The sequence below is a fragment of the Ranitomeya imitator genome, chromosome 6 (genome assembly GCF_032444005.1).
Source record: "Ranitomeya imitator isolate aRanImi1 chromosome 6, aRanImi1.pri, whole genome shotgun sequence".
Classification (NCBI taxonomy): Eukaryota; Metazoa; Chordata; class Amphibia; order Anura; family Dendrobatidae; genus Ranitomeya; species Ranitomeya imitator.
The window spans coordinates 188,843,157-188,856,186 of record NC_091287.1 but is presented as its reverse complement, the minus strand read 5'-3'; the positions used below and the strand labels follow the sequence as shown (position 1 = coordinate 188,856,186).

The window sequence follows — 13,030 nt, the reverse complement described above, 5'->3', positions numbered from 1 at the left end:
GGATGAGCTTCTTTATTTTCTCTGATGGTAAAGCTGCCCACTCTTCTTGGCAAAAAGCCTCCAGTTGCTGTAAATTCATAGGCTGTCTAGCATGAACTGCACGCTTGAGATCTCCCCAGAGTGGCTTAATGATATTGCAGTCAGGAGACTGAGATGGCCACCCAAGAACTTTCACATTGTTCTGCTGTAGCCAATGACTGGTCGACTTGGCTTTGTGTTTTGCATCTTTGTCATGATGAAACGTCCAAGTACGTCCCATGCGCAGCTTCCGGACTGATGAGTGCAAATTTGCCTCCAGTATTTGCTGATAACGGGCTGCATTCATCTTTCCTTCAACTTTGACTAAGTTTCCTGTGCCTTTGTAGCTCACACATGCCCAAAAGATCAGCGGTCCACCTCCGTGCTACAGTAGGAATGGTGTTCCTTTCATCATAGGCCTTGTTGACCTCTCCTCAAATGTGACGTTTATGGTTGTGGCCAAAAAGTTCAATCACTCCAAAGGACCTTGTTCCACAAGTTTTGAGGCTTGTCTCTGTGCTTTTTTGTGTATTGTAGGCGAGATACTTTGTGGCATTTGTGCAGTAATGGCTTTCTTCTGGCGACTCGACCATGCAACCCATTTTTCTTCAAGTGCCTCTTTAATGTTCATCTTGAAACAGCCACACTGCTAGTTTTCAGAGAGTCCTGTATTTCAGCTGATGTTATTTGTGGGTTTTTCTTAGCATCCCGAACAATTTTCCTGGCAGTTGTGGACAATATTTTTGTTGGTCTACCTGACTGTGGTTGTTTTTATAGACTCCCTGATTTTCCATTTGTTAATCACAGTTTGAACACTGCTGACTGGCATTATCAAATCCTTGGATATCTTTTTGTATCCCTTTAATTTTTTTATACAGTACAACTACCTTTTCCCGTAGATCCATTGAGAATTCTTTTGCTTTCCCCATGAATCACAATCCAGAAACATCAGTGGCTGGATGAAAGATGCAAGAGTCTATCTGGATCCCAGAAACTCACTCAGCTTTTATGCACACACCCTGATTACAAGCAAACAGGTCACAGATGAGGATGTTACCTTTAGTAGACATTCAATTCCATTTGTGTCAACTTCTGCGCATGTTATCAGGCCCAAATCACCAGGGTATGTGAACTTTTGATAAGGGTCATTTGGATGTTTTGGGTTGTCATTATGATTTAAAGGGAATCTGTCACTCCAAAAATCGTATATATGGGATAAGGCCACCGGCATCAGGAGGTTTATCTACAGCATTCTGTAATGATGTAGATAAGCCCCCGATGTAACCTGAAAGGTAAGAAAAACAGGATAGATTATACTTACCCAGGTTCGTGTTGTGAATTCTGTTGTCGAACTCCCTCCTGTGGTCTTGAGTGGTACTTCGGCGAGTTCTGTCTATGGGCTCCCTCTGGTGGCTGTGAGTGAAGCTGCTGCTTCTGAGGTTCCTTACACAGGTGACGTGGTTTATCCTTTGGTTGACTGCTCTATTTAACTCCTCTCAGATCGTTACTCCATGCCAGCTGTCAATGTTTTTGCATTTGTTCCGTTCGCTCCTGGATCTCTCTGGTGACCTGCCTTCTCCTGCAGAAGCTAAGTTCCTGATAGTCATTATTTGTTCATTGTTTTCTTGTCCAGCTGGTTTTCATGATTTTGTCTTGCTAGCTGGAAGCTCTGGGATGCAGAGTGGTCCCTCCGCACCGTGAGTCGGTGCGGAGGTCGTTTTTGCACACTCTGCGTGGTCTTTTGTAGGTTTTTGTGCTGATCGCAAAGTTACCTTTCCTATGTAGTAAGTCTGGCTTCCCTTTGCTGCAACCTGTTTCGTTTCTGCGTTTGTGACTTTCATCTTTACTCACAGTCAATATATGTGGGGGGCTTCCTTTACCTTTGGGGAATTTCTCTGAGGCAAGGTAGGCTTTATTTTCCATCTCTAGGGCTAGATAGTTCTTAGGCTGTGACGAGGCGCCTAGGTCTGGTCAGGAGCGCTCCACGGCTATTTCTAGTGTGTGTGATAGGATTAGGGCTTGCGGTCAGCAGAGCTCCCACATCCCAGAGCTCATCCTGTATGAGGTTTAACTATCAGGTCATTCCGGGTGCTCCTAACCACCAGGTCATAACAGGTTCGGTCCCGCTGCAGTACGGTCCGATGGGCGTCCGGATCCGGCGCCTCCTTCATCTTCTTTTTCTTACCTTTCAGGTTACATCGGGGGCTTATCTACAGCATTACAGAATGCTCTAGATAAGCCCCTGATGCCGGTGGCCTTATCTCATATACGATTTTTGGGGTGACAGATTCCCTTTAAAAAGAGAAAACACACTAGTTTGTAACCATGAGTGGAGAAAAAGTTTTGGTGTTATCATTCATATTCTCTGAAAAAAGGCCAAGAAAGCAAAAATTCTGGGGTATGTAAACTTTTGATCACAGCTGTAATATGAGATACTTAAATGCTTTGCTGAAGTCAAGATATACTATATCTACTGCGTTTCCCTGATCCACCCAGTCAGTGATTGCATCATAGAAGGAAATTAGATTAGTCTTGCATCACTGGTTTGCTGCAGACCCATGCGCACTCTGGTTAGTTACTGAGGTCTTATCCAAGTACTTTCATACATGCTGTTTAATAATTTGTTCAAAGATCATTCCTGACATAGGAGTAAGGCTCACTGGCCTGTAATTTCCTGGCTCCGTCTTCTTTCCTGTTTTGAAGATGGGGACAACATTTGCCCTTCTCCAATGTTCTCAGACTTTTCCTGTTCTCCAGGATTTTTGAAAGATAATGGGTAGTCGTTCTACAGTTTCCTCTCCTAACTCTCAGTACCCTAGGATGTAATTCACCTTTACCAGGAGATTTAAATTTGTTTAAGTTTGCTAAGTGTTCCCTCACCATCTCTCTGTTTATAGATATCACCATTTCTGTTTATAGATAGTGTGGATTCTTTTATTCCTTCGATACCACCGTTAAGATCATTTGATGTTACAATTGTTTTCTTAAAAAACACAGATGAAAATTAGGAATTTAAAAGTTCAGCCTTTTCAGCATCATTTTTGACCACATCACCCTTTTTCATCCTGTTAAAATCCTATAGCATCTTTTGCTTTTTTGCTTTCCTTTTTTACTCTTGATATACCCCCAAAATCATTTAATTGCTTTTGGTCTCCTGTACAAGTCTCACTTCATTACTGGCTTTAGCTCTTCTCACGCTTGCCCTGCATTATATTCTTCTTTAGATATGACCTCAACTTTCCATGTTATGTACATGTATTTTTTCCTTTTTAACAAGTGATCGTGTTCGGAGTTCATCCACCCTGGTCTCTTTAAATGCTTCCAATTCCTTTTTTCTTTTTGGGATTGTTACTGATTATACAGTGAGAATTTCATTTGGCAAAATTTGCCATCCTTCTTGGACATTTCTGTCCTTCAGAACATCCAGCCATTGGACCTTTTGTACCCTCTTTCTGAGTCCATTAAAATCTGCCTTTCTGAAGCCCAACCTTAATGTCTGAGACCTCGCTAGTCTTCATCCTCTTGTAATCCAAAATATGAGGATAGCATGATTGCTGCCTCCTAAATTTCCAGCCACCTTTACTTCATCAACCATTTCCTCCCTGTTGGTAACAATTAGGTCCAAGATTGCAGATCCTTTTGTTCTCTCTTCTACCTTTTGAAAGGTAAAGTTGTCAGCAAGAGATAAGAATTTTCTGGAGCCATCACTTTTGCCTGAGAGAGGTTCCCAACAAATATTTGGATAGTTAAAATCTCCCATGATCACTATGTCATACGTTTTTGAGAACAGCAACATCTGATGTAAAAAAAATGGTTAATTTATATTTATTCAGTCGCCATGACAGCACAACGAGAGAGAGGATCCGCCCTTCAGGGACAGGAAACCTACAGACATAAAAAGGGCGGTACCTCTCTCCCACGTCAGTTTGGTTTCCTGTACCTGACAGCGGAACCTCTTTCAGACAGGCCCTGAGAAGAGGGTCGAAGTTAAGAAGACTCCCCACTCCTGGCGGCCCGGTACAGGTAGCGGGGGTCCCCTACCTCGGCCCGTCCAGGAGGCAGGAAGCACCACACGGCAGGGGCACTGCGCGGTGTAGGTGGCAGCAGGAGGAAGCAGCCTCTGACATAGGCTAGCTTCTCGGGCGTCCGCAGCGCAGAGGTACCTATGAAGAGGTGCTTGGCTACTTGGGGTCCCGGGAGTCACGCTGTTCCGGGCAGGGACGCGGCATTGGTCCGGAGGGGGTCTGCTGGCGTCCTGGTCCGCGTGTCGGCTTGGCGCCGCCGCCGCGTCCTGAAGGGGGCGTGTCCGGATGACGCGGCGAGCGGCGCGGCCGGATGACGCGGCTGGGCATGCGCAGTAGCGTCATCTCCGGCTAATGGCGGCACCCAGCTGCGGGAACGGTCGGGGCTTCGGGGAGGGGTAGCGCAGCGCAGCGGCGGACGATTAATGACCACCTGGGATTCCCTGCTGGCCCCCATCTGGGGGCGGTACCTTGGGGGTATTTAAGGCGGCAAGCTGGGATGATCAGAGTTCCTCACCCATTCCATAATGGAGTCGCCAGAAGGAACTATCAGCCAGCAGCAGCAGCAGGAGCCGCAGCAGCAGTCAGATAAGCCTCGTAGAAGCTCCCAGCGTCGGTCTAGTGGCAGTAGCCGCGCTGGTGGAGCTAAGGAGGCACGGATCTCTATACCAAAGTCCTCAAGCCGTAAGGATTTGCCGGCTACGAAGGACCCCCCATCTACGGTACCACTCATTACTGGACGGGGTAAGTGAGCTTCGTGAAAGTCCACTTAGTGATGATTGTGTTCCCCTTGTCTTTTTTCCTCTATCAGGGGAGGAAAAGTTTGTCCAAAGCCAAACATAGGCAGTGTGCCGAATGTGCAGAGCCGCTTCCAGATGGGCATTCGAAAAAATTATGTAAAATATGTATTCAACGTCTACTGGAGGAGGAGGCGCCTGATCTGACCTCTACAATAAGAGAGATGGTGAGACAGGAAATTAAAGGTGCCGAGAGATCCAAGTCTCGGGGAGCAGAAGCTAAAAGATCATCCCCTTTATCTGAGGTAGATTCGGACTCGGGTGAGCTGAGCTCAGGGTCTCTTCCGTCTACTTCCTCCTCTGAGGATCAGGAGTCTACTCGAGCCTGTTTGTCCCGAGATAGGGTTAACCATCTGGTCAAAGCAGTTAACAGCACAATGGGGATAGAAGATACCCAGTCGGAATGTTCCATTCAGGATGTTATGTTCAGGGGTATTGAGCGAAAATCCCGAAGAGCCTTTCCAGTGATTGACAAAATCAAGTCGTTAATCTCAAAAGAATGGAAGAAACCAGAAAGGAAGGGGTCGCTTCCGCCAGCCTTTAAAAGAAGGTATCCCTTTGAGGAAGCGGCTTCGTCCTCATGGGATAAAGTCCCGAAGCTGGATGCAGCAGTCGCTAAGGCATGCAAAAAAACGTCTCTCCCCTTCGACGACTTGGGGAATTTGAAAGACCCGTTAGATAGGAAAGCCGACATCTTCCTTAAAGGAGCTTGGGAGACTTCAGCGGGGTCCTTGAGGCCAGCTATAGCAGCCACTTGTACCGCTCGATCCTTGATGGTATGGTTGGGTCACCTCGAAGATCAGCGCAGAGATAAAGTCCCTAGGTCGGAAATATTGTCCTCCATGCCCATAATCCAGGATGCCGCAGCCTTCCTTTCAGATGCTTCAGCAGATTCGGTCAGGTTGGCCGCCAGGTCCTCGGCATTATCCAATGCAGCCAGGAGAGCGCTATGGATAAAATGCTGGCCAGGGGACTTACAAGCTAGAACAAAATTATGTAGCATTCCTTGTGAAGGCGCTCACTTGTTCGGATCGGTCCTAGACGAGCTATTGGAAAAAGCAGGGGATAATAAAAAACTCTTTCCCTTCCTAGGAAGACCCTTCTACAGACGGGACTATAATAGAGGATGGTCCAACCGCACAAGACCATATAGAGACTCCAACAGAGAATCTACTAGATATGACAACAGCAGAAGGAGGGGTAGAGGATTTATGTTTAATCCTTCACGAGAGGTTAAGAAACCACAATGACTAGCGGACCAGGTGGGGGGTAGGCTTTCGGCCTTCTACCCAGCCTGGGTGCGGATTACAAACAATCCATGGATTCTAGGCATTGTAGAGAAAGGCCTAACCTTTGACTTCCACCATACTCCTCGGGACAAATTTATGTTAACACCTGTTCGTTCCTCCTCTACAGAGCAGTTGGCGCTGGAGTCTGAGGTCCGGGAGCTCCAACAGAAGAATGTTCTAGTCAAAGTCCCTGCAGGCGAGGAAGGTAGGGGGTTTTATTCCCCTCTGTTTCTGGTCAAAAAACCTGATGGTTCATATCGCACCATTATTAATTTAAAAGGCCTGAATAATTTTCTGTTGATACCCTCCTTCAAAATGGAGTCGGTCAAGACAGCAATAAAATTACTCTTTCACCACTGTTTTATGGTTGTCTTAGATCTCAAAGACGCCTATTACCATGTACCAATTCATATTGATCATCAGAAATTTCTTAGGGTGGCGGTTTCACTAGCTGGCACAGTAGAACACTTTCAATATCAGGCACTTCCATTCGGAGTCGCAGTTACACCCAGGGTGTTCACAAAAATAATGGTGGAGGTTATGGCGCACTTGCATGAACAGGATATATTAATAGTCCCTTACCTGGATGATTTGCTAATTGTGGGTCATTCTGAGTCGCATTGCACAGACCAACTACAGAAAGTCATGGATGCGTTACACAAATTGGGCTGGATGGTCAATATAAAAAAATCGCGCCTTCAGCCCCGAAAAGTACAAGAATTCCTGGGATATGTTATAGACTCTAGTCAGCAGGAATGTCGCCTGCCGGACACAAAAGTTGCTAAGATTAAGCAGTTGGTCACCAGGGCAATAAATAATCCCTTAGTATCGGTCAGGAGTGCGATGTCAATCTTGGGTTCTCTTACGTCCTGCATCCCGACAGTTCTCTGGGCACAGTTCCACACGAGGGCTTTACAGTGGGACGTGTTACACAATTCCCGTCGTCTAAGAGCTCACCTCGACAGTAAATTCACACTTTCTGTGGAGACTGTACATTCGCTTGGTTGGTGGACTCACACTTCGAATCTACACAGGGGGGTCCCTTGGATAAATCACATATCTAGAGTGTTGACTACGGACGCTAGCCCCAAGGGGTGGGGGGCTCACTTAGGGGAGGATTGGGTTCAGGGACTATGGTCTCAGTCTGAACAGGACTCTTCCTCCAACTTGAAAGAACTGTTGGCAGTAAAACATGCCTTAAATAGATTCCTTGTACCCCTACAGGGTCGACACATCAGGCTTTTGTCAGACAATCGGGTAACTGTGGCCTACATTAATCGTCAAGGTGGCACGCGATCCAGTACATTGATGGAGGTCGCAAATCATATCTTTCAGGTGGCCGAAGTACATCTTCTCTCCCTGACGGCGCTTCATATAAAAGGAAGTATCAACACCAAAGCCGACTATCTAAGCCGCAACATGCTCAGACAGGGAGAGTGGTCGTTAAATCCAGCCATTTTCAGTCAGATCATTCAGTTATGGGGTTGTCCGGAAATAGACCTTTTTGCCAACAGAGAGAACAAAAAATTACACCAATTCTGCTCCCTAAATCCAAAAGACAACCCATACGCTGTGGACGCTCTGCTGATATCTTGGCACTTCAGGCTCGCGTATGCTTTTCCCCCTCTAAATCTGATTCCCCTAGTTCTGAGGAAGATTCGGGAGGACAAGGCCCGGGTAATCTTGATAGCTCCATTTTGGCCCAAGAGGGCTTGGTTTCCTTGGCTGAGGAAGATGTCTGTCTGCCAACCATGGATTCTTCCAGAGCTACCAGATCTGCTCTCCCAGGGACCAATCCTCCATCCTCAAGTAGCCAACTTACACCTAGCGGCATGGAACTTGAGAGGTCCTTACTGAGGGGGAAAGGGTTCTCTCAGAATCTGGTAAATACTCTCCTTAAAAGTAGGAAACCCTCTACAACGGGCATTTATGTGAGTGTATGGAGAAAATTTTTATCATTTTCAGGGGCTCAAATTGACCAAGAACCATGTATTAACCAGATTCTTGAATTTTTACAAAAAGGCCTGGAAATGGGCTTGGCCACAAGTACTCTTAGAGTTCAGGTGTCAGCGCTAGGAGCGTTATATAATCTTAATTTAGCCAGTAATCACTGGATTTCTAGATTCCTTAAAGTAGTCACCAGGTCTAGACCAATTATTAAACAAAGGTTAGTCCCATGGGACCTAAATTTAGTACTCTCAGCCCTAACGCTAGCCCCATTCGAGCCCATTGATACTATTCCTGTGAACATCCTGTCAATCAAAACAGCCCTGTTGGTTGCTCTCACATCTGCTAGAAGGGTTAGTGATCTGCAGGCACTCTCCAGACATCCACCATACATGCAGGTTAGGGAGGATAGGGTCATATTGAAACCCGATCCCCTATATCTGCCTAAAGTTGCGTCTAAATTTCACAGGGTTCAGGAGGTAGTCCTACCCTCCTTTTGCTCCAACCCTGCTAACGATAAAGAGCGTAAATTCCATTGCTTAGATGTGAGGAGATGCCTCCTTAGATATATTGCAGTTTCAGATTCCTGGAAAAAAGATAACTCTTTATTTGTAGCCTATCAAGGGGTAAGGAAGGGTCTTAGAGTATCTAAAAACACTCTAGCCAGATGGATTAGGGAGGCGATCTCTCTCGCTTATACCACAGGTGGCAACGAAGTTCCAGATGGTATAAAGGCACACTCCACGCGGGCCATGGCATCTTCCTGGGCGGAGAGGTCAGAAGTGTCAATCGAAGACATATGTAAGGCGGCCACATGGTCTTCCCCTTCTACCTTTCTTAGACACTACAGATTAGATCTGGGTAGTTCCTCAGACCTTACGTTTGGGAGAAGAGTGCTAGAAGCTATTATCCCCCCCTAAATCTTTCGTCTCTGAAAGTCTCTCGTTGTGCTGTCATGGCGACTGAATAAATACGTACGCTACTCACCTGGTAGCAGTGTTTTTTCAGGAGCCATGACAGCACCCTTAAATTCCCTACCCTATAATTTTGGATGTTTCAACACCCTGTTGGTTTTTGCGTTATATTCCATGTTCACTGGCATAATAAAATGTGTTTATATACATGCTGCATCTGTGTTACTAACCAAGGTGGTCCTCTCATGCTCTGGAAACAACTGACGTGGGAGAGAGGTACCGCCCTTTTTATGTCTGTAGGTTTCCTGTCCCTGAAGGGCGGATCCCCTCTCTCGTTGTGCTGTCATGGCTCCTGAAAAAACACTGCTACCAGGTGAGTAGCGTACGTATTTTCAGTCTGTCCAGGTGGCCTATAGTAAACACCTACTATAGTGTCCGTTCTGTTCTTCTCTCCTTGTATTTTTACCCAAACCATTTCTGCAGAGCTACCATTCTCTGAAGCTTGGATCTCTGTGGAGATATGTTTTCCTAACATACGATGCAGCAACTCCTCTCCCCTTGTTAACCCCTTAGTGACAATTTTGAGGGTGGTTTGCATGTTAATGACAAAAGTCACCGAGAAAAAAGCAGAGATGTTTACCTGCTGAAACCTCCAACCAAATGCACTAGCAGGGTGCAGCGGACCCGATTAATGATGACAAACACACAGGTGCGAAAAATACCGATAAAACAACCACTTTCAATCCAGTGTTGGCTGTTTGGTATTAGTGCACAAAAAGATAACCCAGTATCAGCACGGGTTTACTAGGGACCGTTCATGTCAGACTAATTTGATCAGTTTCTATGAAGAGGTAAGTTCCAGATTGGACCAAGGGAACCCAGTGGATGTAGTGTATATGGACTTTTCAAAAGCTTTTGATACGGTGCCACACAAAAGGTTGATACATAAAATGAGAATAATGGGGATAGGGGAAAATATGTGCAAGTGGGTTGAGAGCTGGCTCAGGGATAGGAAACAAAGGGTGGTTATTAATGGAGCACACTCGGACTGGGTAGCGGTTAGCAGTGGGCCCTCTTCTTTTTAACATATTTATTAATGACCTTGTAGGGGGCATTCAGAGTAGAATTTCAATATTTGCAGATGACACTAAACTCTGCAGGGTAATCAATACAGAGGAGGACAATTTTATATTACAGGATGATTTATGTAAACTAGAAGCTTGGGCTGATAAATGGCAAATGAGCTTTAATGGGGATAAATGTAAGGTCATGCACTTGGGTAGAAGTAATAAGATGTATAATTATGTGCTTAATTCTAAAACTCTGGGCAAAACCGTCAATGAAAAAGACCTGGGTGTATGGGTGGATGACAAACTTAAATTCAGTGGCCAGTGTCAGGCAGCTGCTACAAAGGCAAATAAAATAATGGGATGCATTAAAAGAGGCATAGATGCTCATGAGGAGAACATAATTTTACCTCTATACAAGTCACTAGTTCGACCACACTTAGAATACTGTGCACAGTTCTGGTCTCCGGTGTTTAAGAAAGACATAGCTGAACTGGAGCGGGTGCAGAGAAGAGCGACCAAGGTTATTAGAGGACTGGGGGGTCTGCAATACCAAGATAGGTTATTACACTTGGGGCTATTTAGTTTGGAAAAACGAAGACTAAGGGGTGATCTTATTTTAATGTATAAATATATGAGGGGACAGTACAAAGACCTTTCTGATGATCTTTTTAATCATAGACCTGAAACAGGGACAAGGGGGCATCCTCTGCGGTTGGAGGAAAAAAGGTTTAAGCATAATAACAGACGCGGATTCTTTACTGTAAGAGCAGTGAGACTATGGAACTCTCTGCCGTATGATGTTGTAATGAGTGATTCATTACTTAAATTTAAGAGGGGACTGGATACCTTTCTGGAAAAGTATAATGTTACAGGGTATATACACTAGATTCCTTGATAGGGCGTTGATCCAGGGAACTAGTCTGATTGCCGTATGTGGAGTCGGGAAGGAATTTTTTTCCCCAATGTGGAGCTTACTCTTTGCACATGGGTTTTTTTTTGCCTTCCTCTGGATCAACATGTTAGGTTAGGCTATGGGTTGAACTAGATGGACATATAGTCTTCCTTCAACCTTAATAACTATGTAACTATGTAAAATATAACATAAAATACCCAAAAGTGACACCATTCTAAAAATTGCACCCCTCAAGGTGCGCAAAACCACATTCAAGAAGTTTATTAACCCTTTGGGTACTTCACGAGAACTAAAGCAATGTGGAAGGAAAAATGAACATTTTACTTTTTTTCACAAAAAATTTACTTTGGAACCAAACTTTTTTTTATTTTCACAAGGGTATCAGGAGAAAAGGGACCACAAAATTTGTTGTGCAATTTCTCCTGAGTACGCCGATACCCCATATGTGGTGGAAAGTCACTGTTTGGGCACATGACAGGGCTCAGAAGGGAGGGAGCACCGTTTGACTTTTTGAACGCAAAATTGGCTGGAATCAATGGAGGGCACCATGTCTCATTTGGAGACTCCCTGATGTACCTAAACTGTGGAAACCCCCCAATTTTAACTACAACCGTAACACAGCCCTAATCCCAACACCACTACCGTAACCCCAACACAACAGCTTTGAGATGTGAGTATCCTTAACGGTCGCTGTTAAAATTTGTATCGGCGGTTAATCCTATTTCTAATAAGTTGTAGCTTCCAATAAATAAATTGTTGCCTTCAAGGTTTATATTCCAAGCATGTATTTCATCCCACCAAGTTTCAGTGATGTCTGACATCATATCTCTCTTTCTGTGTAAACAACTCCAATTTTCCTTGTTTGTTTCCCATGCTCTGGGCATTTGTATAGACACATTTTAGTTTGTAGTCGGTTTGTCTTGCTCCTCTATTTTCATGCAGAATTTGTTTTTGTTTTCCACTTTTAATAGCAGGGTTCCCTAAATAATTAGGTGCATATGTATATCAACTTTACGTTGGTATATCACATAGAAATCCAATAAAAAAACATTTATGTTTGTGGGTATAACATGAAAAAAAAAATGTGGAAAAGTTCATGGGGTATGAATACCATTTCAAGGCACTGTAATGAGTGTTATTTTAGGACAAACGTGACAGAGAAGGGGTTGTCAGAGTAGTGGACAACCTCTTTATAAGGAACAACCCCTTTATAAAAGGAACAACCCCTTTACTGATTTTTTTTTTCTTTTTAGGTAAGCATATATTTGCCAGCAATAAAAACGATGAAAAGCGTTGTGGAACGAATGAAAAACCTGAGTAATTTTATAGTAAGTGTCTTTTATTTTTCTTTCCAAATCTTGTTCACTATCTAAAACATGCAGTAATCTGGTTGTAATGAAACAGTTACCATCATGAAATGAAACAGGATATACCGTATATACTCGAGTATAGGCTGACATTTTCAGCCCATTGTTTTAGGCTTAACATGCCCCTCTCGGCTTATAGTCGAATCATTGTCCCAGGGGGTCAGCGGGGGAGTGGCGGCTGTCACATCATACTTGCCCCCTCCTGGCGCTGTCTCTGCACGTCCCTGCTTCTCAGATGGTCCCCGGCACTTTTCCTGTGTTCAGCGGTCACGTGGTACCGCTCATTAAAGTAATGAATATGCACGCAACTCGATTCCCATAGGTGTGGAGCGCATATCATTACTTTAATGAGCGGTACCATGTGACCGCTGAACACAGGAACATATATATATATGTATGTGTATATATATATATATATATATATATATATATATATATATTTTTATATATATATATATATATATATATATATATTTATATATACATATATATTTATATATATATATATATTTATATATACATATTTATATATATATATATATATATATATATATATATACACCGTATATACTCGAGTATAAGCCGACCCGAGTATAAGCCGACCCCCCTAATTTTGCCACAAAAAACTGGGAAAACTTATTGACTCGAGTGTAAGCCTAGGGTAGAAAATGCAGCATTTACCGGTGAATTTCA

The 13,030-nt window shown here is 44.1% G+C and overlaps 1 protein-coding gene across 2 annotated transcripts in view; it reads left to right on the top strand.

The window, feature by feature from the left end:
- HUS1 (HUS1 checkpoint clamp component) overlaps positions 1 to 13,030 on the top strand; it is a 118,994-nt gene that overhangs the window by 81,537 nt on the left and 24,427 nt on the right. For both annotated transcript variants that reach the window (XM_069730393.1, XM_069730394.1), the window contains exon 5: positions 12,224 to 12,298. In XM_069730393.1, coding sequence (XP_069586494.1) covers positions 12,224 to 12,298 — 75 coding nt within the window. The remainder of the gene's footprint in view (positions 1 to 12,223; positions 12,299 to 13,030) is intronic.